Below are 27,579 nucleotides of genomic sequence, written 5' to 3'. Positions count from 1 at the left end.
CACACTAAAACATGGCACCCAAGGCTCTGTCCAACCTGGCCTTGAACACCACCAGGGATGGAGCATTCACAACCTCCCTGGGCAACCCATTCCAGTGCCTCACCACCCTTACAGTAAAGAACTTCTTCATCAGATCCAATCTAAACTTCCCCTGTTTAAGTTTGAACCCATTACCCCTTGTCCTATCACTACAGTCCCTAATGAAGAGTCCATCCCCATAATAATACAGTGCCTAAAAGGTTAACACAAAGATCTATCCACAAAACCTGCAAACAGATTTGGACTTGAGATCTCTGAAAGATGCTCAATCCAGTCAGGAAGGGCAGCCTGTGCAAAAGTAAATGGAATACTTGTACTGAGAAGCAAATACTTCACCATGCATCCTTTTCACTCATGACAATCTACTTTTTATCATCCACAAAGGCATATTCCAAGTAGAATCACTCAAGCTGTCTTCAAGTGTCCAGGAAGTCCTGTGTGGTTTGGAAAGCAGCCACCAAATTTGTATCCAGCAGCGACAATGAATTCCCAGTCATTCATCCAGCACAGACATTAAAACTTCAAGACCAACTCACAAGAACATTTAATATGACAGTTACTATTACAATACAACTTTATTTATAAAACCACTAATTAAAAGACCAACTAAATGTAGGCAAAGACACTTCAGAGACTGGGGTGTGAACAGGTATTAAACACATTCCTAAACTATACAGAAAGGGGAGGGGGCAGTTGTGAAACCAGTTCTCTGGCAAACTGGTCAGGCATGGACCAGTTCACGTAGCAGGCTTGGGAGCTTATCTGTGCACTAATGCAACGTCAACAGTCTTTAGCATGTCCAGTGTGACTGAAGCTTTGCAGAGCCAGCTACAATCACTGCTCATGCTTGGAAGAAAATAAATAAGAAGTTAACAACAAATTCCTCTCTAACACAAAATGGATTTGACCTCTAGGAAATCCCAGGAAGTTCTCCAAGAGTTTCTCCCAATTCAGCTAAGGATTCACAAAGTCGTCCTTGGAAGCTGCTGTCAAACATGTTGCTTATTTCCTCTCTTAATGCCTTCAGCAGAGGCACTGTGGACTTACCATCTGCATTCACAATTCTTCCCAAAAGTTTACTCCAGAAATCACTCTCAAAAGTCCTGAAACAAACAGAGCAGTGAAACAGGATGACACATGTCAAGGTTCCCATTTATATTCAGCACTAAACACCCTGGGAGAAGGAAGGCTGAAATAATAATTTCACTCACAGGAGTAAATGTAAAGGAAAGCCAGGAATGTGTTGGTAAGTTTATACATGTAGGCCCCTTTCTCTTTCTCCAGTAGGGCTGTGCCACAGGGATATCAAAACCAGTGTTTTTGGTTGCCTCTTCTAGTGTACCTGACCATTATCATTTCCATACTTTACATTAAAAGGAGTCATCAAGAGCACTCCTTGAGCCAACAAAGTTGGCAGACTCCTTTCCTGAATAAGGCATAGAGGTACCTCTTATTTCCCCATTTGCAAGCTAAGTTCCTAGGTCAATATTAAAGGACAGCTGTGAGAGAAAACAAGAAAGAAAAGGGGTTTACAGCCAGTTTTACTGTCTCTATTCCCTGCCTTCCATCTGCCAGAGCTCTCACAGAGATAACATTTCAAAGGCAATTAACAGTAATAAATCCCCTCTCCCATATACCCACACAACAGGAATAAAAAAGTTAAGTGACTCATTACAGTATGAAAAGCATCAGAAAAGTGGTATCAGAGCTAACCCTTTGTTCTTCAGTCTCACACTGAAGTCCATAGACCACACTGCTGCTGACTACTGAAGCGCTTTCCTCCCTCAAGCTAGGAGTCACAGTGGCTTTTGAAGAAGTTATCTGCCTCTGCTGTGTGACTCAGACACAGCCACTCAGTGAGCCACACTCTCAGAAGGAATCTGGCCTGGACTATTAAACTCTTATGTTTTAAAAAATGATGAAGTCATATAGAACCTAACCAAGAAACTAAGAGTATACAGGACTTGAGGCCATTTTCCTTGTGGACTTAGACAAGGTAGAGGCATAACAGAGGAGGTTAAATGTTGGTAAAGATGTTTTAGGAGTTATGAATGACAAAAAGAGTCCTAAAAATTCAAACACAGCTTCTAGATAGTACCTCACATAAGCCTCCACAGATGAAGTTGCCCAAAATACTATAGTAAAAATAAAACCACTTCTGGAGCTGAAAAACCTCCAAATGCTTTCTTTAATAATGGCAACATGCTAAAACCTCCTCCCTTGAAAAACAGGTTGCCAACCTTATAGTAATGCTTAAAAATGAAAAGAGAAACTTGATCATAATTCACATTCTGCCTTTCCAGGAGTACTTACTACAGTGTGTAAGTGCTTGCATTCATTCAATCAGTGGGTTCTGCTTTACTGAGTGCCTTTAAAAGAACTATTTTGTGCTTTGCCTTGCAATTTCCACTGTTTTGGTATTCTGTTGAACTGGTGGTAAAAGTAGTGGCTCTACCAGTCGTTCTTCCATCTTTAAATGTGCTTAATGCTTGAAAATAATTAAGGCTCTTTTGTAAAGCTTTCTTAACATAAGGTGGTGGTGGTTGTTACATTTGACACCAGTCAGCCTTCTAGCAAGAAGCCTTCTTTCTACTTGCCGCTGCCTAAACTCTCATACCATTCTTTTAAGAGAGTTATCTCCCCAGTGCAACCCTCAACAAACAGAAACCAGCTCCTAAAGAAACAGAAAATACCCCCAAACCACTTTACAAGTCACTTGGAGAGCACTTTGAGCAGAAGGGATATTAGTAACATGGGCTTTACAAAGAAAAGTAGAATTACTAAAAGCAACAGGAAAGAGTCCTGTGTCTTTATGAGTGTTGCAAGTATCAGTCTACAGAAAGGATAAAGCACAAGGGTATTATCTATCAGCTGACTCTTCTCACAGGGCAGTGCTTCATCGTGCAGCCCCTTTGGGGGATGAAGATTCCTGCAGTGGGGAACTTGCTTGTCAGAGATTGAGAGTTTATTGAAAACTTCAAATTGACTGGAGGAAATGTAATTTAATAAGAGCCAGACACACTGAAAGATCTGTGTGTGAAGGGAAAAAAGATTCAGGGCAGATGCCTTACTCTCACATAAAGAAATGCCCCATTTACACTGATATAATACTTCAGTACAACGTGTAATTAAAGCACCTGTACAAGCAGGTCTTGGGCTTCTTGACATTGAAAAAGAACTACAGAAGATGAATATTAAGCCTATCATGCCTTCAGAAGTGAAGAAGACGACAGGATGGAAAATGGAAATTCCTTATTTGTACTCTCAACGGCAAAGCAAAGTTACACACTGAGGTACTGGAGAAGGCAATAAGCCCTTAGAGCCTGGCTGCAGCCACACAGAACCCATGCCCAGGCTCTTTCTTCCTCCTTAGGCTCCCAAAGCCCTTCTCAGGTCTTACTCCCCTTTCTACCCAAGTCTTGGTTCAATCCAGCACCCCCAGCTTGGATTAGAATTCTTTTCCAACTGACCCCTGCCCTATCCTTCCAAACTCAGACTTACTATACATGCTACTCAGCTCCTCCTGCTTCAGTTATCCAGGCTATTTTTCCCATATCCACATCCTGATCAGGTCCCAAGCACCCTGTTCCTACCTTCTCAATTCAGGCCCTGCATGGCTTGATCTGCAGCAGCTCAGTATAATCATTTGTAGAATTAAATAAATAATATTTAAAGTAAAAGGCAACTCTTACCAGAAACCTGCCCCTCTATCCCAAATATCATTAACATCAGATCATGTTCTGATGGAAATTAATAAACAGGAGTCTTATTTTTCAGTGCAGGGCAGATTTACATAGCTAAGAGATATAGAATGCTAGTTTATCTGTCAATAGAGAACAAAGGCCTTTCAAAGTACCTTTCAAAGAGTCACCTACTACCATGACCCATTAGTCTCCATCAATGATTTAGTTTCCCTTTCATTAGTATTTCTAAAACAAAAGTGGCATAAAATACATATTTACTGCCAACCTGTAAGTCACTGATATTCATCTCTTCAGAGAACAACCCCCCTTGATGATTTTGTTCTTCACAGTTTAGTCCTGTAAGTAGATTGGAAGCAAAACCAAAAGCTACCAGGTACAGTAGAGCACATGTAGTTAGTACACAGCAGAAGCCTACTAGAGCCTTGTAACTATGGTTGTAGTAGAAAAATATATGGCCAGTAAAGAAGAAAGCATTTTTCCCCTGTGCACAGTTTAAGATGAGATGTTTCTTCAAAGGTTGAATGCAACAAACTAGGAGGTGGAAGCAGTGCAGGTTGGTGGGGAACAGGACAACCCCCTGACTGTAGGTTTTCTTCAAGCAATGGTTATAGAAGTACATCCACACAGCGAGTGCGGCTGATATACTATGATATGCGAATATACCTAAATGCAGACATGCATCAAGTAGCTTCTGGAATGTAGAGAGTGTTCTGGAAAATCCTTATGAAACCTTAAGGCAGAAAATTCTGCAGGATGTGACTAACAAAATGAACAAGTGTTTTCATCTAAGAACAAAGGTGAGACGAAGGCAGAGGAGCCTTAGAGAGGAAACATGTGGCTAAGAGAGAGCAGCAGAAATTAATACCCAAGGATAAAGAGCAGCTTCCAAAAAGAAGTTTCTTGTATAATTTAAGATGCATGTGCAAGTATTTAAATTATTTTCCTTCTTGTGCACGTATGCTGCTTCTGCAAGTGTTACAGACTGAACCATAGCATCAGCCTTGGTAGCCCTTCAATATAGCTTAGACTGAAAAAAGCAGGAACACAAAGTAATCTGCATTTCTAAAGCAACATGCTCATGTAATTTTTTCCTCCTCACCATCCACCCACTTAGAAACTTCTCCAAGCTTGGTCTAACAAGTGAAACCAGACTAGAGCAGTCTGGTCTGAAAGGGTAGAAAAAGCAAAGTGGTATTACCTAGATTGTTAGGCCAGAGTCAGCTTAAAATTGTCTCCTACACAGCACTAAAGCTACTATACAAGGAACACATCCATTAGCTTCAAATTTTCACTCCCCACAAAACTAATGCTTTTGGTAACAACAGCAATAAGTTGAGAGTTCTAAGCTTTGTAAAGGAAGTGAAAGAAGTTAGAAGTCTCTTTACAAGCAGCCTCCTCTGATAAAGGACTTACTTTGATATATTTTGGCTGATTTTCCAGATGGAATCCTCTTGATAGACCTGGATATGATCCCCAAACAACATCAAATGGACTATATCTGCAATGGCAACCAAGTCTACCTGCAATCACAACAAACATTTTTATTCAATATTTACTGATCAGAGCTTTCCACAGCACTTGCAAAATGTAACTTCAGAAAATAAGAAATCTTGTAAAGGAAACACAGAAACTAAGATGTCCTGCTAAATACAGACTCACCTGGTATAGAGAAGGACATTTTGCCAGAAGCTGTTGTCCATGAGGAGTCTGGGATATGGGAAAGCTGCTGGGCAAGCTTACTCTAGGCTGCAATCTCAAATCCAGACTGTGAGAGAAATCCACTATCTTCAGAGCTCTCATCATCTCTTCATTAGCAAATGGATCACAGATCCTGAGCAGAGGGAGCAAATGAAGCATAAGACAACCTAACAAAGTTTATGAAATGAAATGGGAGTGTAGTGCAGGTGAGGCGTAGCCATGTCAATGCTCCCCTCTGATGGTTAGCTTAAGAACTACTGCTGAAGGGACTACTCCTGGATGAGGAAGAACCAGGTGGCAACCTGAAGCTTAGAGATCATACCATACCAGTATCTCTATCGTGGTTTAAGTGCAGTCAGTAACTCAGATCCATGCAGCCCACTCGCTCACTGCCCCCCTTCCTCCTCCCCTGCTCCCAGAGGGATGGGGAGGAGAATCAAAAGCATGTAACCCCCACGGGTTGAGATAAGAACAGTCCAGTAACTAAGGTATAACACAAACCACTGCTACCACCACCAATAATAATAATGATAAGGGAAATAACAAGGGGAAAGAATACAATACCACCCGTTGATACCCAGCCCGACCAAGTAGTGAACTAGCCCTTCCGAGTAACTCTCAGTTACATCCTGGGCATGACGTGCTGTGGTATGGAATACCTCTTTGGCTAGCTTGGGTCAGGTGTCCTGTCTCTGCTTCCTCCCGACTTCCCTCCTCCCTGGCAGGGCACGAGACTCACAAAGTCCTTGGTCAGACTAAACATTTGAGCAGTAACTAAAACCATTGGTGTGATCAGCCCTGTTCCCAGGCCGAAAGTCAAAACACAGAACTGCACCAGCTACTAAGAATGAGAAAAACGACTGCTACTGCTGAACCCAGGACACAGAGTAAGCAATGGGGAAGCATTAAAAGGTTAAGGATGATGCTGTTTTGATATGTCAGTTATCCAAAACTTAGTTTGTAGAACAGAATAGCAGAACTTCAGCATCTCTCCCTCTCCTTCAAGATCTCAATACCTATACAAGAAAGAATTAAGCTTCTTAATACTTTTATAAACATTCCTTAGTCCCCAACTCTAAGGACAAATAGGAAGGGCAGTGAGGAGTATCTGTATGGTACTATACGATCTGTATGATGACAATGCACTGCACTTACACTGTGCACTTGTCCCAGGATAGTTTATGCATTATCCTCCCTTTTTGCAGTTTAGTTTGGTTTGTATTCACCACAGAGAAATCCAGCAGGAAGTATCCAAGCCCATCAGCCACTGTTAAATCAGCAGCTTCCAAAAGAGGAACCTGAGGGCTGTGCAAGACAGTCCATTGGGGCGTGGGAGGAAAGTATTAGAACTTCAGTATACATGTGTGTAATTTATAAATTAATTATATATAGTATATGTATTTCATATATATAATATATTGTATAAATAAAATGCATTATAAGTAGAATATATTTGCTATACCTTTAGATGACTGTAATTTCAAGTTAATAGCTATTTTTAATCTATCAGTGAAGGCTAAGAACAATGAATTTCTTCTAATGGAATTCTATCTGAATCATTAGACATCAAACGTTCCTGTCTTCCCACGCTCAGTTCACAGATCCCATTCCAAGGGATATGTGACTTTGATAACATACTATGAGAAACTGATTGGAGAAGAAAGCTAGATCTGTGCATCACGTTACAAGCTGGGTTGTAGTGGAGGGTGAGCAATGTGCTGCAGAGAGTGCCTGGATATTCCAGTCCCACCTGCCTTTTGTCTTCTAATCTCCTGGGTTTTGGCTACATAAAACCAGAAGGAAAGTTATTTACCAACATCCAGTACATTGCTGAAGCAGAGGCTTGAGAACACATGCAATAGCAAAACCACTTTCTTAGTATAAGTTTTCCAACATCATTGTATACTATTTCCACAGAAGCAAACAATAAAAATTCCGAAGCAAAGTGTTTTCACTGTCTTCAGGACACACTGTAGCCTAAAACCCCCTGGACTGCAATAGCAGTTCCCCAGCTAAAGAGAAGCCACAAAAGCACAAGAGCAGCAAGTAGCCAAAGCGAGTACTATATTTCCTCTCACATTCATCCAAAGAGACAAACCTGTCTCCTAGAAAGAACACATCTGGATTTAGATCTCCATGGACAATCTCTGCGTTGTGGAGCTTCTCTACCACACCAAGAAGATTATAAACAACCAGTAGGATAACTTCCTCTGTGATGGTCTTAGAGCCACGGATAACATCCTGAAAGGAAGGAATAAACATGTCTTTATTATGCCTTAGATTAAATATTTATAGCTCACCTTTTTTCCTCTTACTCATCTGCACAGAGATAACAGTCCTACCCCAAATTCAGTAAAATCAGGTTTTGCCTATGATCAGCCCAGCCAGAATTAGAAGCAGAATGAGCTCTTAGGAAACACTATTATTCAGAAGTGGACAAAAGATCAGGAGGAGACTGAAATCACTATTTAATTTGTATGCTACATATATGCAACAACTCAAAATATCCTTGCTTTATTTAAAATGTAAGACACTACAACCTTACTATAGCAGACTATAGTAAGTCACTGATTAATGTCAAGTTAAACGAGAGTTTTAGGTGCAACCACTGTTGTGGAATAACGTGGTTCTTGGCTCAGGTTATCACTCATGAATAAAGAAAATGTGAAAAATTGGTTCAGGTTTGTCTCTGAAGCACAGGATCCATGAAGGAGAAACCAGTTAAAACTAAGGCTGTAATGGACACTCCCAACTTGTGTATAGATAAAGCACAAGCCAGAGCATCTAGACTGCAGGATTAAATCCATCTTCAGCAATAAGCATAATGACAAACAACTCACTAATGGTACCTATGCAAGAGTTCACATCATCTACACCTGCGCTTTCTTTGGCTCCACTGACCCCAAGTGTGAAGCGATTGATATCCCTGTGCAAAACAGCACAGCCATCCTGGAACAGGTAACAGCAGCAGTTCTCACTGAAGTTCTGGTCAAAGTCAGCATTCAAACGCTCCTGTAACTGAAGGGTGATATAAAAATCCCAGGGTATGGGCTGAGAATACACCTAGAAGAAGGCACAGAAGAAGAACATTTATTTTTGGAATAAAACAAAAATTGCTCATCTTCATATTCTTTTTTTCCTCCTCACTTTACTAAAGATGACACTTTCCACAGACAGATTTTTTTTTATCTATACAAACAATGAGAAAGAGGACTTGAAGTAACAAGTTTCATGCATGGAATTCAGAAATTAAGACAAAACCTACTACATTTTACTTTCTATTGGCTAGATAGATTTTAACATTTCACACTCCTTGCGTAACACCATCATGTGTTACCTTTATTGCAAATCCCTTTGCATCCAACTGGGGAATGTTAGCTGGAATGGCAAAAAACATCTTATTTTCTTCCTTGGTCCAATATTCCCACTTGATGCAGTATGTGTCATTCCCTGTTATGAAAGTTTACATTCATGAGCTGTCACAGCAGAAACAAGTACCCAGGATGCTCAAGTTATTCCTCATCTACACCACATAGAATGAGTGAGGATGAAGTATATTTCAAAGCAAGCAGAACACAAATAGATCCCCTGCACTGTGGTTCTGCCATACCCACCTAGCTCAACATCTTTCTCAAGCTCCATGACAGGCAGAGGGCCGGTCTCCAGATGGAAATAGGGAGAAGCAGTCAGTGATTCTGGCATAGGATCTAAAAGCTTCTTACGCTGTTCAGTGCTCCACAGGATCTGAGTTGCATCATCACCTGCTAAAGACAAGTAATAGAAAGATGAGCTGAAACCAGGTGTTGAGTCTCTGTGGTGATTTTATCTGTCAAGAAAAAATAACTTAAGTATTGGAACCTTTCTACCTGCATACTGATTTACTGCATCACCTTCCAGCAAGTCAATTCATCTCTTCCCAGTAGCTTCTTGTTCTGTGAAATGAACATAATGCTCATCTCTGGAATAACCTTACAGACCATCTCCTCCGAGGTCTCAATGGCTCTACTCTGGTGTCATGCAAGATGCTATCTTTCACAAGAGAAAGCTCTGATTTCTATTAGGCAAGTCTGCTCAGCCATGGCAGAATTCAAACTCATTTGGCAAACGAACACCATGTCCAGAGTGATCAGTGTGTGATTTTTAAATGAAGGGGTTTATTAAAACTTACTCCTTTCAATACAGCAGGGAATTTACATTAGAAAAGGAAAACAAAGTAGGGTTCCAACTCTACTGCTCACTGAAATAATAAGAATCTAATGGCTTTTACCTCCTGGAAGACACATAAAATAATTACATGTAGATCTGGGTTTCTTTCTGCATAAGAGCCAGAACAGAGAAAATCCTTCAGTAGGCGAGTTCGTCTGTACAAGGTGGCCAGAAAGGTGTTGTTCTCAAATGAGCAGGCAGAGTAAACCACAGCAGCACTAGATGGCTTCTACTGCCCTCCTCTCCCAAAGACTATGTATGACCAGTAATAGGTGAAAGCATTTCAAGCTTTCATAGTACAAAGGTGAGAATCAGTGTCATTACCTACTCCTTTATTTATTTGAAAAGCATTGCAAGTAAGATATTGCTCGGGAAGTAATTCCATGAAAGTATATCCAGAAAACACTGTAGATTAAAGGCTAAGTAGGTGTTCCAATAATTTATAATCCCAAACCTTGGAAATTAATGGCTTATTGTACAGGAATACACTGACAGACATCTGAAGTAATTTTCCTGCTCTATGCAGCATTGAGGAGTCCTCAGTAGAATCACTTCCTCCAGGCTGAGAACTGCAGTTCAAGGGAGTTGTGCAGAAAGCAAGTTATTAAAAAAGCAACAGGAATGATCAAAAGTTTAAGAAAAGACCAATAAAACATCTGAAGAAATGCCTTTTCCTGAAAAGAATCTGTAAAGATTCTTCATTTTGCTCTAAAGATTACAGCATACGATAAAGAAAATGAGTGTAAGATCTATCCAAAGTACTTCAGCTGTATCAGTGACACCACTCTTCTCCTAATCAAATTTTCATTCCAGGTCTCAAGCATGCTTCATCAGACGCACAATTCTAATAAAAATATCATAAACCAAAATCAAAGTAGTTAAAGCAGGTGAAACACCTTGAAAACCATCATTCAATGCAAACCTAATTCTACAAGCCAGATTTTGAAGGCTTTCCATGACCATTCCTTTCCTAACTGTAATATAAAGGTTTATAAGAGAGAGGAACGAGTATCTTTGGATAGAAAGAGTGGAAAAAAAAAAGCATTAACTATTTAAATACCAGTATTGTTTTTCTTTCAATAGGAAAAAGAAACATACTGTGAAGTAGCACAATAGTTTACAGCAAAGTTAAGAATGCAAATGTAAAGCCAAACGTGTAACTTTCACTATAAGTTCTGTAAATTCATATTCACCTCTTTCAGTGTGGCACTTACCAGGAGAACACACAGTGTGATTACAAAGAAACCAATCAAGACAAAACAAAGCTGTCTTAGAAGTTCACTGATGTCCACTCATAGAATTGTTTAGGTTCAAAAAGACCTGTAAGATCATCGTGTTCAACCATAAACCCAGCACTGCCAAGGCCACCACTAAACCATGTCCCCAAAAGCCACATCCACACCTTTTAACAACTCCCCCAGGGATGGTGACTCCACCACTGCCCTGGGCAGCCTGTTCCAGTGCTTGACAGCACTTTTGAGGAAGAAACTGTTCTTAATCCCCTGTCTAAACCTCTCCTGGCACAGCTTGAGGCCATTCCCTCTTGTTCTGTCCCTTGGTTCTTTGGGAGAAGAGACCAAGCCCACCTCACTGGATCCTCCTGTCAGGCAGTTGTAGAGAGCAATAAGGTCCCCCCTGAGCCTTCTCTTCTCCAGCCCAACTTTTTTACTTCAGAATTCAACCTCATTACACCTACACCCCCCCTGCTTGAATACCTTAAGGAACTTCTCCATCACCTTAATATTGACATCTTTTGGGTGTAATTTTTCTATATAAGTATTTCATAGCTTTTGCTCACTGCTGCTCTGACAATAGAGACACAAGCTTAGTCACAAGTCAAAGTAACAGGAAATACACAGAAAGCGGAGCAGAACATACTAAAAACAGGAAAAGCACCACAGTTTAGCAACAGATGCAAGTTCTTTGTTGTGAGTTCAACTCAGTTTCGTACTAACCACTAGTGTTTTCACTGATCCCTCCAGAATCAGCAGCCGTTTCAGCAGGCAAGCTGTGTGCAAGTTCCAGTTTCTGAGGGATATGCAGGTATTTCATAGTAGATATTTGTGTAACAGAGGAAAGAGATGATCCTGAGGAGACAGAACCACCTGACGAGCGAGTATCTTCCAGGCTTGCTTCCATGATTGGGCTGTAAATGAAGGCAAGTTAGTTAGATTTGCAGAAGATACAATGTCCAGACAACATCAGCCTCATGATTCTGAAAGGATACAGGGCACCCCATGACTCCTTTTTAGCACAAAGTCCTCTCCTATCTGAGTGGAAAACCAATAGTTAGGTCAGAGCTTCATATTAGCTGACTGTTTACACTCAGAATCTTAGTCTGCAGACGAATTTTATCTTCTCTACCATTAAATACGACTGCTACAACAACAGAAATACTGTTAACTTACTCCGTTGCCAAAATTCAGACCTACAGTGCTTTTAAAGCAGTGGAGAGTTGAGGGGGAAATAACTTTGCTCTTTCTTTCCAATCATAATCTGGAAATTTACCAAGTAAGCAAACACCTTCAGCACGGTCTATGTGTGCACATACCAAGGGCTAGCAAATCAAACTGTTCTAAATTGAGAAAATCCCACCCAATGGAAGCTGTTTTCTTTACAGTAAGAAACAGGAGGTTGCTTGACAGGTTTTTTCCTTCTCTCCTTCTCCTCCAGCTTTTCTCCTCTGTAGAAGTTAAGTCACAATCACCAGATGCATTTTACATACTAAAATTACAGCAGCACACAGGTAGAAAAGGAACTGGTGAGTCTGCTTTTAATCTCTGGTTCCAAAGACAGAATGTGTTCATTACTTTGTTTGCAATTTATTTCGTAGGAAAAACGTGGAGTTAAGTCCTGCAGCAGTAATACTGGAAAGCCAAGTAGGCTTTTATTGCCTCTTAAATCCGCTTGAGGCAAAACAGACCCTGAGCTAGAGAAATGACTGTCCTCAGTATATCTTGATCTCTTCAGGAAATTGTTTCTTCAACCACAGAATAGTAAAAGCACAACCAAAGACAGGAAAAGGGCTTAAGATACTTGCCTATTACTTACCTCAGTTTATTTACACACAGAGCTTCACTGTACGCTCCCTCACACCCCATCATTTCTGGATTCGGGGGTGTGCTCTTAGCTGCGGGACAGTTTTCCTTCAGGACACTCTGGGAGAAACCAGGATCTGGAATTCTCTGAGCTACCACCCCATGGAAGGGTGTTGAAGCCAGATGGGCAGCCCTAACAAAGTCACACGTGTCCTCCGGGTTGGCACAAATGGTTTGGTGCTTGTAGGAACCTGTCACAATTGCATCTTCAGCCAAAGGTTCAATTCCATTCAGCTCATCCTGAAAGAAAGCAGAAAGACAGTGAAAACATTTTCTGTCAAATCTTCCTTCCATTTAAAAGTTGAACAATTCTCTCCCCTTTCTTCCACCCCAGCACCTTTCAACATGGATCTGACACTCAGTCTTCACAGACTCTACTCCATTGCTCATTAAAACTGAGTTATTAAACCCTCACTGTAATTGCACATTTTTTCCCCAACTAGAAAGAGTAGCTTTGTTACCCTCTAGAGCACTGCAGAGCTGCTATGAACTGCTAAAAGCTACTTAGTATTGGACACTGCAGAAGTCAGTTCCATTACAAGCTCATTATTAGAATCATAGAACATACAGAATTACAGAATCAACAAGGTTCAAAAGACCTTTAAGACCAAGACCAGCCATTAAAGTATTAACTAAAAGGCTGGGTATCAAAGACACACAGAACATGTAAAGTAGAACGATACACAATTGGTGTATTGGCCACCTTAAACCCTAATAAGACCGTGAAGCTTCCAGCATAACCTGAACATCAGCCACTTCAAGTACTGCCATGCCAGACAGAAGTTGCATATCCTTGCTTGTGACACACCATGTCAGTCCAGCCAATCTCACTCAGTTCAACAGTAGAAGATTGTATGCTGGTTTTCTCTGCGACAGGAAAATTGCTATTGGAGAAACTGTTTCCTTACACAGGCTTCTGGCGACACGTTTTCATTTGCAGGTAGAGAATTGGAAGGTTTCTGAACAGCGAGAGGGCGCCGGGCACTTTTCTGTGCATGATCTACTGAACAACTAAGATAAAGTTACAGTCCATTAAATACTGATAGGAGAAGGTTCTGATCTTCAACAGAGATTCTCAAGATTTAAGTGTACCAACAGTTTCAGTCTATCACTTTCTGCTACAGAACTACCGGTAATGTGCAATGCATACAGCTCTCTGGAATGAAGAGTGCACATAGAATCATAGAATAGTCAGGGTTGGAAAGGACCTTAAGATCATCCAGTTCCAACCCCCTGCCATGGGCAGGGACACCTCACACTAAACCATGGCACCCAAGGCCTCGTCCAACCTGGTCGTGAACACTGCCAGGGATGGAGCATTCACAACCTCCCTGGGCAACCCATTCCAGTGCCTCACCACCCTCACAGGAAAGAATTTCCTCCTTAGATCCAATCTAAACTTCCCCTGTTTCAGTTTGAACCCGTTACACCTTGTCCTGTCACTGCAGTCCCTAATGAAGAGTCCCTCCCCAGCATCCCTATAGGCCCCCAGCAGCTTAAATAGTTTTAAGTGGGAAGAAACAACAGGAAAGTATTTCCTCATCATGGACTTAGCAAGCAGAGTAATGAAGTAAAGCAATAAACAAAAAAGCCACCCCACATCGATATAAGAAACTGCACAGTATTTCAGCTGCCACACAAAGGGGTTTGATACTTCAGTTTCCCTCCCTTTGAAATCTGAATAATTGAAACTTGAAATAATTGAATAATTCTACCTTATATTCTGATTCGCCAAAGTAGAGGATTCATCAAATATGGTGAAGAACGCAGAAGGATCCTGTGGGGGAAGGAAACCAACATCTGTAAAGGAAAACCAAGAGGCTCTATTTAATCACAGAATCATAAAATGAGAAAATTAAGGAATAGTTGCTGAATTGACATTAAAAAAGCTGGGTTTTGTCGTGCCAATGAGCAGGGGCTATGTGATGTGCTACGCAACGTGCTCTCTCTTCCTAAAAAACCACCCTTCCCTTTCATGTGTCTGGGCATACATCAAGAGGCTGGATAACCTCTGTCAACAGCAACAGTAGTCAAGTAAGGCTAAAAGCAAAACTTCTTCAGCACACACCCTTCCCAAGAGAACTGAACATGTAATTTCTGATTGTACTCCTCCACCAAATCTTCAGAGGTAAAAGGAAGACTTAAGATAATACCCAGCTTAATGTTGAACTCTTTTACAGATTTCAGCAATTCTGCATACATTCAAATGTGAAGAAATCTCTCCAGTTACTAAAAAAAAAAGCTCTTCAACTTCAAAGTCCTTGCAGAGTGACCTCAGATGCTCAGTCTTTTGCCAGATACAGTTAAATGCACCACTAGCACATTCTCAATTTCGTTCTTCTAATCCACCTTGACTTTTGGGTTTTGTTTGTTCCAATCTTGCTGTTCATATGAAAGAGCAATTCCTTTAACATGGTCTTCTCTTTAATGGTAAAGAATGTAAACATTTACCCTCAGAACAAGATGGTTTCTGGAGCTGAGCATCTTCAGAGACCTGGAATTCACTGTGAAAGAGACACAAAGTTGCTGCTTGTATTTCATACACCTTCATGAAACATATGTAAATTTGGTAAAAAGGCAAGGCAATCTGACACCGATACTTGGAAGAAGTTAAGATCCTTCACACAAATAACAGAGAAACGCATAAAGACAGATTACTGATCCTGGTTACAGGCTGATGCTGAGGGGTATATTCCATTCTGCCTACAGAAATAGCCTGCTCGTGATCCATGTTACTCATAACTACTCATAACCACTAATTCTCATTGCTGGCAAAGAAAATCCTGTATTACCTTTGCGACTGAGGCTGTTTCTCCCCAACTTCTGTTGCGCTGGAAGAAGTAAGACCTTGCGGTGCCAAAGGAGGTGAAGCTTCAGTTGCCTCTGGTGGCTGTAGAAACAAAACTGTATTTTGGTTCCAGCGTGATGGATCCCAAGCCATGCAACAAGGTTCCAAGAACATTGTAATAACTCTGTGTAGGTTGTTAAAGCCTTGGTGATCTTCAGCCATTAGTTTTTTTGTACTTTCTTTACTTACATGAAAGAAAAGTCAGTTCTTCTGCTTAGTGTAGTTAAAACGCATAATTTTTTTCTTTGCCATATAAAACTCTCATAGGACACTTTAGTTATACTGCAACTAAGACATATGCAAGCAGTTACATAACTTGTATTAAAGTCATGCTTTGTATTTCATTACTTAAAATGTTTTCTACTAAGGCATTGTTTTGGAAGTGGGGAAGAAAAAGAAAGCATGTTCTCCTTCTATATTAGCCCAACTGATGAAGCTGGGAACAAGGAAAAGCTTTAAATAATAAACTTTCACTTGTTATTTGCAAGCTGTAAGAAAACTGTTGTTGCACAAGCTGGGAGGGGACACAGCTTGGACAGCTGAGCCCAAGTAACCAAAGGAATATTCCACACCGTACTACATCATGCTCAGCAATAAAATCCACAGGAAGGGGAGAACGTTCAGAATTATGGCATTGGGCTTCCCAAGTAACCACTACCCATGATGAAGACTTGCTTTTTTTTACCCTCCCAGAAATGGCTGAACATATGGCTGCAGTGGGAAGTAGACAATGAACTTCTTATTCTGCTTTGCTTGCATGCACAGCTTTTGGTTTATCTATTGACCTGTCCTCATCTCAGTGCATGAGTTTTCTACTTTTACCCTTCCAATTCTCTACCCCATCCCACTGAGGGGTAGTGAGCAAGTGGCTGGGTGATGCTTAATTGCCTGCTGGGGTTACCCCACACCACTTTACAACCCTTCACTTCTTGCCTTAGTTCCAGCTTTTCTCCAGTCTTCTTTTGCAATACAAATTCTCTATATTAAAGGAGGCCACCCATGAAGAGAGCTTAAGAAAGAGCAATTTGCCCTTAAAGTACTTGGCATAACTTTACTACCAAAATTCAGAACTTTACACCTTAGCATAAGGGATCTTGTCCAGTTGCTAAATAACTCAACAATACTTGTAAAGTAACAGTACAAAACTGAAAGCCTTTGATTTACGTTCCTATAGTGAAAGGAAAGGGCCTGGGGACAAGGGGGGGACAAGTAAAGAATTAATTCCCTGAGCATTCATTTACTAGGTGGTGTATGTATACAGCACACTGAAGCATCCTTTCAAAAGTTTAACAAGTGTGAGCCAAAGAGAACTGTATCTGATATTATTCCTCCTTCCGTACTTTTACTTAAGAGTAGCTATTTGGAAAAGAACAATTAAATGAAGGCAATACCTGTTCACAAGGTTGCTGCTGCTCATCACCTTCTTTCTTCTTTAATTTCTTCTCCAGCTCCTCAATTTTCCTTTGTATTTTATCCATCTCCTGTGCTATGGCCTGCATCTCCTCTGTGGAAGAAAAGCTTATATGGCACAACACATTTCACATGCCATCTGTGTCTAAAGCCTAAATTACATTTAGAGGTGCTAAACCCTCCCGTTTCTTTCCCCGTTTCCCATTTACATGTAAAGCTGTCAGACATGTTACACCTCGGAGTTAAATAACTGCCCCAGGAAAAAGAGAAAGAAAAGCAGCTGCAGTAACAGACAGTCTTACCATAGAAGTCAGTCAGAGAAACTCTCCAAGCCTCAATTTGGAGTTTTAGAAAGCAGCATTCTTTACAGCAGCTCTGGGCACACGAATCATTTCACAAAGGTGAGCACACCCATTACTTACTCACAGGAGCCACATATTTAGCATACTCATGTATATTCATAGATTTTCCCAAGAACTAATTATAATATTTGCATTCTAATTATGCATGCACTTCCTTGCTGAGGGAGGGTCTCTGGTGGTCACCAACAGTCTTCCTCACTGTGTTTACTGAATGACCTCAGTGCTTGTGCACACTCACAAGGTCCTAGTGCTAAGTTAGCAGTTGGTATTTCCTGGCTTCTGTTCTGTTTCAGCCTTACTCCAAGCTGGGTGCCACTGCTATCCTGAAGGCAGACACCCTAGATCTTATCTACTGTCTCTTTCGTTCTTATCAGTCCCATGATGGTCCTTCCCCACCAGCCGAACATTCCTTTCTCTCTACAGTTTGCTGTATTCTACTATGTTAGTTTAAAAAGACACACACACACTATTGTTGGTTTAAACCTACAATTTAAGCCTACAACATCTTTATGCTGGTAGCAATAAATACAACTCGATGATTCCATCACAGAAAGTTTTATGTCATCCCATTCCGAAGCACACCTTCGGCTTTCTCTTTGGCTTTCTTTCTGTAGATTTCAGCTCTGATCTCCTCCAAAGAAAACTCTTCAACTCCAGCATAAACTTTATCTTTACAGTACATCATCATCTCTTTCTTCTCTTGAGTATCCTGCTGATAGTTTTGTACTCGCTGCAGTGGATCCTCCTCTTTCTCAGGTTTGCGAGCACTTAAAACCCGATTTATGCTGGGTTCAATTCTGCAGGGAGTCCTGAAAACACACAGTTATTATCATTGTGAGACAGAAAAGCAAGCATAGGAGAGAACACAGCTAATCTCAGAAGCTAATTGCAGGATGGTGGCAGTGTTCAAGGCCAGGTTGGACACAGGGACTTGGAGCAAGCTGCTCTAGTGGAAGGTGCCCCTGCCCATGGCAGGGGGTTGGAACTGGAGGAGCTTTAAGTTTTCTTCCAACACAAACCATTACATGATTCTATGATTCTCTGACTTAAAAGAATGAAGATCTTGGACTAGATTAAGCCTGGCATTTTAGGTTAAAGGAAAAAAAAAAAAAAAGAAGAGAAGACTTAAGATGCAATAAGGGGGGGAATTTGCTCAACCAGAATGTTTTATATCCTGAGCAACAGAAATTAAGTACCCCATTGCAAAAGCCCATCATTGTACAGTGGAAGGAATCGTTAACTGTCAACTCCTTAGCTTGGAAGTGCTTTCAAAAGTGCTACAGCCAATTTCAGGAGAGAGGAACCAGAATTTGTAGTTTTATACATACCAGTAATCCAGATGGCTCCGCCAATTATCTGTACCTTCATGAAAGGTGATCTAAACAACTGACCTTAAAAATAAGCGCTAAATGTGGTTTGGGTAAATAATTCAGAAGAAAACACAGTGCACAGTTCCAAGACATCTGGTTTGTTTTGCATGTGAAGGGACTCACAACCCTAAATTACTGGGGAGGTTACGAGGCTAATGGGTGGGTATATTTTAAAGCTTTTCTTGTGTGAGTGGGGGTTTGTTTATTACCAAGATCATTCCAGAGTCCTACCCAAATCTGAGGACAACTGACAGCATGATTTGCATCATGTTTACAGCTTCAATTCAACACTTTCAGATTTGATTTGGTGACCATGGGGCATAGTGAGGAAATGCAATCAAAGGCAGAAAAATGAGCTGCTTTTAAACTTCTAGCTGCATGGATAAAACTACATGGAAACTCTCTGCTCAAGTTGCTTCCAGCTAATTTAGAATGATGCTCACAGTTCCCACCCACTCCTTCCTTTTCCCTGGTATAAGGGTGCTGCCTTCTGTAAGTAATAACTTCTCATCTGAGAGACCAGCATGTCAAGAGATTCAATTCTATGGCATCACTGACTTTCAGGAGAAAGAAAGTGTTATAGCTTAGACTTCTTTTGCATATTCTTAAACTCTATTATAGCATGTTCTTGGCCAGGGCTATTCTGCAGTCCACATGCAGCATACAAAACCCACAGGAAAAATTCATGCTGTTAGCTACCTTGTACTGTTCTTTGATTAGATACAATGCAGAGCCCTGAAAGCTGGCTGTAACAACAAGCATTCTTTTCCATTTCTGTCTTAAGAAGAATCTGTGTATTTTACAGCCATCAGCAGCCACGGAAAAAGGGGAGCAGCTTTGCAAAACAACGTTTTTTCACCTGCTCTAACACAGAGCATCTCCTGGGATTTATCCGCATTTCAGCGAGCACTGCACTAGCAGGAAGGGAATTTCAGGCAAACCAGCAAACTTGTCCATGACCTAAGCAACACTGTTGTCATGGAAACCTGGAGAGCTTGTTTCAGACTAAAACTCTGGATAGATGCGAGTGCAAAAGTACAAGAAAACAGCAGCAAGCCTCTCTCACTTTGAGGCTGCTTTCATAGCAAACAGCATCCTAAGAGAGGTAACTGTGTTTTCATGTAAACATACTGAGTTAAGCTATTAAAATAATTAGCATATATAAATACGATACAGGCTTCTACATAATGAACAGCAATAGTGAAATCATAGAATAGTTAGGGTTGGAAAGGACCTTAAGATCATCCAGTTCCAGCCCCCTGCCATGGGCAGGGACACCTCACACTAAACCATGGCACCCAAGGCTCTGTCCAACCTGGCCTTGAACACTGCCAGGGATGGAGCATTCACAACCTCCCTGGGCAACCCATTCCAGTGCCTCAGCACCCTCACAGGAAAGAATTTCTTTCTTATATCCAGTCTAAATTTCCCCTGTTTCAGTTTGAACCCGTTACCCCTTGTCCTGTCACTACAGTCCCTAATGAATAGTCCATCCCCAGCATCCCTATAGCCCCCCTTCAGACACTGGAAGGCTGTTATGAGGTTTCCCCGCAGCCTTCTCTTCTCTAGGCTGAACAGCCCCAACTTTCTCAGCCTGTATTCGTGCTCATCGAGGAGCAGGAATAAAAAATTATGGCATCTGCAGCTGTTAGCAGTCTGAATAATACTGTAGCAATTCAGAAGTCAGTGTGTAAAACCAAAGTAGTTAATAAAAGGCCTAAATCTAGTTGACACCACATCTATGCTATAAGATTTTCCTACCAAAGATATGTCAAAAAGCTGGAAAAGTCATATCCCTAATTAATTAAGCTACTTCAACAGCAACATGAAGTATATGCGCCTGTGCTGGCAAAGAAGCACTTCTGCTGGCAGAGTTTATGCTGTTCATGAACATGGCTAAACCACACCACACACACACACACACCCAAAAATAAAACATAATAGAATCACAGAGTCACAAAAGGGTTTGGCTCAGAAGGGAACTTAAAGCTCACACAGTTCCAACCCCCTGCCACGGACAGGGACCCCTTCCACTGGAGCAGCTTGCTCCAAGACCCTGTGTCCAACCTGCCCTTGAACACTGCCAGGGATGGGGCAGCCACAGCTTCTCTGGGCACCCTGTGCCAGCGCCTCAACACCCTCACAGGGAAGAGCTTCTGCCTAAGAGCTCAGCTCAGTCTCCCCTCGGGCAGGTTAAAACCATTCCCCTTGGCCTGTCCCTACAGGCCCTTGTCCAAAGCCCCTCTCCAAGTTTCCTGCAGCCCCTTCAGGCACTGGAGCTGCTCTCAGGTCTCCCCTTCAGGAGCCTTCTCCAGGCTGACCCAGCCCAGCTCCAGAGCAGAGCTGCTCCAGCCCTCGCACCATCTCCATGGCCTCCTCTGGACTCGTTCCAACAGCTCCACCAATCTCTTGTGCTTTTACCCTAGAGCTGGACACAGGACTTCAGGAGGGGACTCCCCAGAGCGCAGCCAGGTCATCGGCAGCTTCCCATGTTCTTATGCATCCCCTACTGAAGCCTCTGTCATCTGCTAAAGCACAAAGCTTCCAGGTTGACAGATCTTTAAGTTCTTGCAGATTTAGAGGCTTAACTACTTGGCAAAATGAGTCAGAAGTTTTCAAGGCAGCTTTGATAATCTCAAACGCAATCCCCATTGCAAACTGAAGCAAAGACTCACATGGCTTGTAGCTGAGCTGACTCTTCCACATATGGGGTGAAACTGGGCAGTGGGTAGGACACTTCTGGACCAGAATTCACACTGCTGCGAGGACGCTGAGGAAGGAAAAGTTAATGTTAACAGCTTAAAGATTGATCTTTAGACTCTACATTCCTCTATACTCTGAATCTCCCTTTTCCCAGGCTTTGGCTCATGCGTAGGTTTTGTTAGTTAAACACATTAGACCTGATAAGACTTTTCCAAGGTTAATTCTGCTGATACAGAAACAGTTACAGACCATCAGCTGAACACTAGCACCTGAAGTAGCAAGACACAGGCCTCCTGCATGTCCTCATCAGTACCTAGCTGCTGTTTCTGAGGGAATGCTGGTCAACCTGAGAATCTTGGTTGCTCCTCGTCTGTTTTCCTGGTGTAGTACTCACTTTTCAGCCAAGACTGCCCCAGTTCTGCTGGCCACCAAGAACCTCTAGACTTCTCAATTTCCCTCTCAAGAGGCTTTTCCAGCATCACAAAACCTCCCTAACTTCTGTGGTCCATTATTCGAGAGAAGACAGATGGAATTCAGTCTGAGAACATGCTGCTCTCACCTGACTATTCCCCTAGACTCTTAAGCAGAAATTACATGCTAAGAATATTTCACAAACTGACATTTCTCCATCAGTTTTCAAAGTGTTCCCTTTTACTGCCAGTGTGAAGATGGCCAAGTGAAGCCTCTTCTCTCTGTGCAGCTTTCAGTATCACAAAGCATTCAGAAAAGGTTATTCTTTGACTGTAACAGAAGCCAGAATGAGCACCACACCTCAGTGAAGGGGCATTGAACATCCTCAGCTCTCTGCTAATTACAGACCTATTTTATTTTTAATTAAAATCTATTAAATTGCATTAAAGGGGAAATGGAGACAACTCTAAGGGCAGACATCAAAAGCATATGGAAGAATTGGAAGACCAGAATGAACGTGTTAAGCAGTTCAACAAGGCAGCTGATAATTCCTCCTCATTCTTCTCACCTAAACTAAACCTGTGACTTTCTGAACTTTCCCATTCACTTCATCAATATGCTTTGGATCTGGTAGTAACTATTCCTGGAGTTTCCATGAATTCCAAGCCATCTGCCTTCTTCCCTTCATCCTAGTTTTTGTTTCTAAGCTTCACTTACAACAACTTCTATATTCAGCAGTCTTAAAACATTTTTCATCATCCAATTAGTTTCTATTCTTCTCCTCTAATCTACAAAGAACAGGGGAACACTGGGGGTTATCTAAGAGCCTAGGAAACAGGTGATTTTATAGGATTCATCTCCTTCAGATAACATCTTGGACAACTTCACTAGAACAGTTTAAACACCTCTAGCACAGCTGCTTCTTTTTGTGTCTCCAGCACTAGCTTGAACCATTGAAAACTGCTGTCACCCTACTGTCAGGATAAATATTCCATTGATACAGTAGTTCTCCAATTCCTTTGATCTCCACTCTTCTGTTTTGCTTGCATGCACTTCAAAACAGAGATACAGAATGCTGTACCTGCCTTATTTTCATATGAAGAGGCAACAAGTTCTTCCTTTAGGTTGTATTTTAGATACAAATTTAACTCTTCCTTCTTCCGGAAGTAACTAACGGCTGGCTTCTCTCCCTTTCTTTCACTAATGTTTTCCCTCTTATATTTATTTCTTATCTTCCCTCCAGACATGCAGACCATCTCCACCAACTATTAGTTGGTTAGCAAGAATTATAATTTCTTGATGTAACAACCCTAGAGAGGTTTTTAAACTTACTCCAGCAAGATCAGCTTGCTGAGCTTCAACAGGTTACACATAGCCAGAGACTCTTCAGGGAAAAGCTAGGAAGACCTGCACATCCAAATAGACACAAACCCCAGGCAAAGGAGAAAGGTGATAACTTTTATCTCAGGGACCAGAAGTCATCAGCTTACACTTTATTTTTGCCAGTCCACTTGGAGACTCCTTACCCTGCCAGAGTTCCAAGGTCCTGCACTCAATTCGTTCTCCTTGGCCCTTGGTGCTGGAGGGGCTGTCCATGGCTGAGGTGTCAGAACAGGAATCTCAGGTCCAGAAGCTGAATTTTCATCAAACACAGCAAAACCTGGATTGCTGGAAAGCTGCCGAGAAGCTGGAGTCTGGAAGTTTCTGTTTTGGTTTGTGGCTATAAGCAAAAAGATTTATGCAAATTAACTATCACACTCAAATGCAAATCCCACAGAGAGATGCAACTCTCCCAATAATATGTTGCTTCAGCAACTGAATATACCTCTAAGTGCATCTCCTACACGGCTGATTGGGGCTCTCACATTTTTCTTCCCCCTGCCTTTTAGATCTGCCAGGGAGGTTCTTTGAGGTTCTGCAGCTCCCAGGAGTCCTGTCTCTTCTTCATCAGGAGCTTCCTCCAGGCCAAGTAGTGTTTGACGAGAAACACGGGTCTGAAACTGCCTGAGAACATATTGGAGAAGTCAGCATCAGCTTCACTGCTCCAGGAAGCCATGGAAGCATGTAAAACTTCTTCCTTTTAGCTCCAAGCTTACCTGTGATGGGACTGGAGCCTCTCCAAAGGCTCAGCCTTGCGCTGAAGGCCTTCCTGGAGTATCAGATCTGCTTTCTTAAAGCTTCCTCTAGCCTCCAGTACTTCTGCCCACGTGATGTAGAGTAGCGCCAGTGTTGTGCCAATTTCCTGGCTGTGAAGGTAACTGTACAGATCCAAGGGCTCATTACAGTAATTTCCCTGAAACAAGTGAAGTATTTCAGTAATTGGAGGACTGGAAGGGATTCCAATTTCAATACAAGTCTTACAGGAGGTCAGGACATACACAGCACATAAGGCTAAGGAAAAGTATTCAATAGAAGAACAGTACCAAGAAAAACCTCTGACTGTCTGTATGCCTATATCAGTGTTATCACCAATCCATTAATTTTAGCCTATATAGCTGAAGTCAGTAATTTCTTTTTTATCTGATACAATTCTATGATTGAACTCTATCATGTTAGTATTCCTAATAGTTATTTTAGCTTTAGACAAAGTACAACATATTTCCTAGCAGTTTAGGAAATGGTAAATGAGCTCAGTAATCTAAACCCGGAGAAAAGCTGCTTTAAGACAAGAACAACAAAAACTATAGCAATGGAGAGACAGGGCAAGACCAGATCACACTCAGCTTGGTTTTGCTTAAACCCAGGATGTGGATACAAAACAGAAGTTAAAATACCTGGTAGGACAGATACAGCATCTAAAACGGATCTTTAATAACTTTTATCCTTAAATAATCAAGATCTACTCATTCACACTAGCTTTCCAAAACAGAATTTGTGGAGTTTCTATCTGTCCAAACTGAATAGCCCCAAAAAGGACTGAATATCATATTGAAAATGAGAAGTGGAATTCAGGAGTAGACAACATTTACAGATACTTCTGATATTTAACTAGTTGTACAATATATACTTTGACTCTGTTGTTACAAAAAACAGCTTAACTGTGTACACATGACATAATACCAAGACAAAGCAGCACCCAAAATATTAACAAAACACTTACAAACTTGAGCCACAGGTTAAGGTAACGGAGATCTTTGTAATATTGTTTCTGTTCATTTAGAGCTTTCACTGCCCTTTCCAGTAAGGCAGGCAGATTGCTCTCCTTTCCACCCTGGGGGAAGGTTTGCTCTGTCCACTTGATATACCTACAGATGGGATATATAAATAGGAAGTCAGTTCTGAGTAAGACACAAGGCTTCTCTTTCTGTGTAACACATGGAGATTTAGAAAACAATGGGGTACAGTATTGAAACACACCATAAAAAACCTGTTGTAAAATCTTATCTTATTAAACTAGAATATTTTCCCCAACCTTTTACAAGGATATCTGACCTTTCTATTCTTTCTTCTGAAACAAAAGGGAACTCACCGGTCCCAGACATCCAGTGGATCATCTCCAGAGTAAAATCGGATTTCGGATTCAAACTCCCTAGAAAACAAAAACATGAAACCAATAAATACAGGTGTATAAATGCAGAGACTTTTAATACACTGCAAGCTAAAACCTTCACTCTCACTTACACCACTTTGCAGGTGTATTAAAAGAAAGGCCGAGTTAGCATATATTTAGACTTGAGCTTTCACTGACACTGGAATAATGAAAAAAATAGTTAAAAAAACCCACACTTTTTCACCCTTCTTCAAAATGAAAGCACTGGGAAATGTATCATTATTTAATAATAACAGATATGCAGCTTTCCAAAGGTTATTCCCAAGAATATTTACTATCACAAAGCTTATATGGTCTCCCTTGACAGAATGTTCTGTTATGGAGTGTTAGTAGTAGACAGATATATTGTGAAAGTTAATTTTTGCATGAAGCATCTCTCATTTAAGTATAGAAGGAGGTTGGAACACACACACAGATGGATGGAAAAGCCTGATGATAGACAACTATAGAACTGTACCAGAGAACACAGTGAAAACACATTTAAGTGGCCAGACTGGCAGCCATCATCTTGTCTCATTCTTCAAATCCTGTGCATCATTCCATCCCTACAGTATGATGACTTCACCCTCAGGAAGCACATTAAGACAGAAAACCACCTTGCAGTTGGAGTTAGATAAGAACAGTAGTTTGTGTTTAGCATTGGCTCGGAATTGACCCTGTAGAACTCCCCAGTTCTTTCTTACTGGAAAGCTCTGCTCAATCATCACACCTCACAAACATGAATCAAGTTGGACAAACCCTCTTGCAAATCCCTATACAATAATAATTCCATGGCTTTCCATGAAAAATACATCCAGATGCAGCTGACAAGTGTTCACAGACTCTGCTGACTTTGCAGGAAATCACCCACATGGTTCAGCATGGCAAGCACCAGTACTTCCAATTCTGACAACATAGTACAGACAGACACAACTATGCAGACTCTTCACAAAAGTCAGCTTGGCCTTCACAGAGCATGCACATTGGAGCACCAGCCAATACAACTGTAACTGAACAGCTTTAGGACACAGATGCCCCCTGAAGTCATACAGTTGTATCCATACAATACCGTGTGCAAGACAGACCAGACCCAAGCTGACTTTGCTCGTCCAGCCTTTGCAATGCAGACAACACAGAGATAACCGTGTTGTGTCTGCATTCTGATAGTAGGAAATAATTACCTCCTAAAAACCACTCTGCTGCCATAGAATACTATAGAAAAGACAAAAAACACTCTCCTCCTTGTAAACTTTTAAGTATTTTAGTTAATGAGTACACTTAAATGTACGCAACTGAATCTCCCTAGTGTTTGCTGTTTGAATGCAGTTACAAACATACAAATAGTAGTCTACTGTATAACACCCACAGCATTAGTCCTAAAGACCTGGAGTGTAATAGCACAGACTATCCTCAGTTCATTTATGCTTTTCTTAATGCCTACGATATCAATAGTTAAATAAGACATATAAAACAGGAGGAGGAGGCAGGAAGAGAAGGGGAAAGGTGTCAAAAGATGTCAGCTCACTGTTTTTTGAGCTGAACAGCAGTGTGGCTGGAGGTCTCCTGCTGAGCCAGGGCTTCCTGCAAGGTGGACATGACACGGCCCTGCCGCAGGGGCTGCACGTTCTCCTTGCTGAGCTCCCACTCATCGCTGCAGTCCTGCGACATGACGGCCTCTGCTTTAAGGACAGAAACGGCACAGAACTGAGTCATTAGTAGGGTACTAAACCGAGCTCCGGCAGAGCTGGTTTGGTCAGCCCATCCACCGCACTCCCTCTGTGCGGCCAGCAGCACACCGGTCAGGTCCCCAGCCTTCAGAGGCAACTGGGAACACATAACTCCCCTCCACGGGAACTACACGGAACAAGAGCTAAGCACTTCTTCACCCCCAGGAACCTCGGGCAGGTGATGCTAGCAGCAAAGGCTACTAAGATTAAAGCGTTTCCCTCCCCACCTGCTTGCTCCCTTCCCCCCCCCCCGAGGCTACCACCCCCTCAGAGGCCGGCGAAGGCCGCCCAGGCAGCAGCGTAAACCGAGCCAGGCCCCTCGGGCTCCTCACCTACGAGCAGTTGCAGCGGGCTGGGAGCACGGGAAGGTCTCGACCCTGCGCTGAGGCGATGCCCGGCGGGGATGAGGAGCGCGGCGGCGACTTTCCCCCACCCCGTGCAGGCTGCCCGTTACCACCGAGAGGGAGGAGAAGC

General features: G+C 41.8%; 2 protein-coding genes across 4 annotated transcripts in view; one reads left to right on the top strand and one right to left on the bottom strand.

Annotated features, from left to right (window-relative positions):
* Positions 1–27,579, top strand: part of PLCB2 (phospholipase C beta 2) — a 277,519-nt gene that overhangs the window by 102,988 nt on the left and 146,952 nt on the right. The gene's annotated exons all lie outside the window — the stretch shown is intronic.
* Positions 596–27,579, bottom strand: BUB1B (BUB1 mitotic checkpoint serine/threonine kinase B). 3 transcript variants are annotated; one of them, XM_062623283.1, is made up of 23 exons: positions 27,438–27,579; positions 26,904–27,057; positions 25,319–25,378; positions 24,950–25,094; positions 23,946–24,142; positions 23,675–23,853; positions 23,376–23,569; positions 21,411–21,505; positions 17,948–18,174; positions 16,985–17,097; positions 15,538–15,635; positions 15,197–15,249; positions 14,461–14,545; positions 13,654–13,756; positions 12,699–12,985; positions 11,603–11,793; positions 9,056–9,205; positions 8,779–8,891; positions 8,343–8,504; positions 7,540–7,682; positions 5,403–5,574; positions 5,157–5,263; positions 596–1,142 (listed from the first exon to the last, which is right to left on the bottom strand). In XM_062623283.1, exons 2-23 carry the CDS (start codon positions 27,044–27,046, stop codon positions 950–952), a joined length of 3,210 nt encoding a protein of 1,069 aa, XP_062479267.1. In that variant the 5' UTR covers positions 27,047–27,057; positions 27,438–27,579; the 3' UTR covers positions 596–949. The 3 variants fall into 3 exon arrangements, with proteins under 3 accessions (XP_062479267.1, XP_062479269.1, XP_062479268.1); XM_062623285.1 differs by having other exon boundaries at positions 9,056–9,202; XM_062623284.1 differs by having other exon boundaries at positions 26,904–27,054.

Source organism: Pezoporus occidentalis, unplaced genomic scaffold (genome assembly GCF_034315485.1).
Source record: "Pezoporus occidentalis ecotype Australia unplaced genomic scaffold, CSIRO_AGI_Poc_V1 ctg250, whole genome shotgun sequence".
NCBI classification, from domain to species: Eukaryota; Metazoa; Chordata; class Aves; order Psittaciformes; family Psittacidae; genus Pezoporus; species Pezoporus occidentalis.
This window is presented reverse-complemented; position numbering and strand designations above follow the sequence as displayed.

Bases quoted from the DNA above. Each gene is read 5' to 3' on its own strand.
- BUB1B (XM_062623283.1), bottom strand. From the start codon at position 27,046: ATGTCGCAGGACTGCAGCGATGAGTGGGAGCTCAGCAAGGAGAACGTG. The intron at 8,892-9,055 runs GTGGGTATGGCA...CTTTCATAACAG, and splicing joins TGAGAAAGATGTTGAGCTAG to GGAATGACACATACTGCATC. The intron at 5,264-5,402 runs GTGAGTCTGTAT...TTGTGATTGCAG, and splicing joins AATGTCCTTCTCTATACCAG to GTAGACTTGGTTGCCATTGC.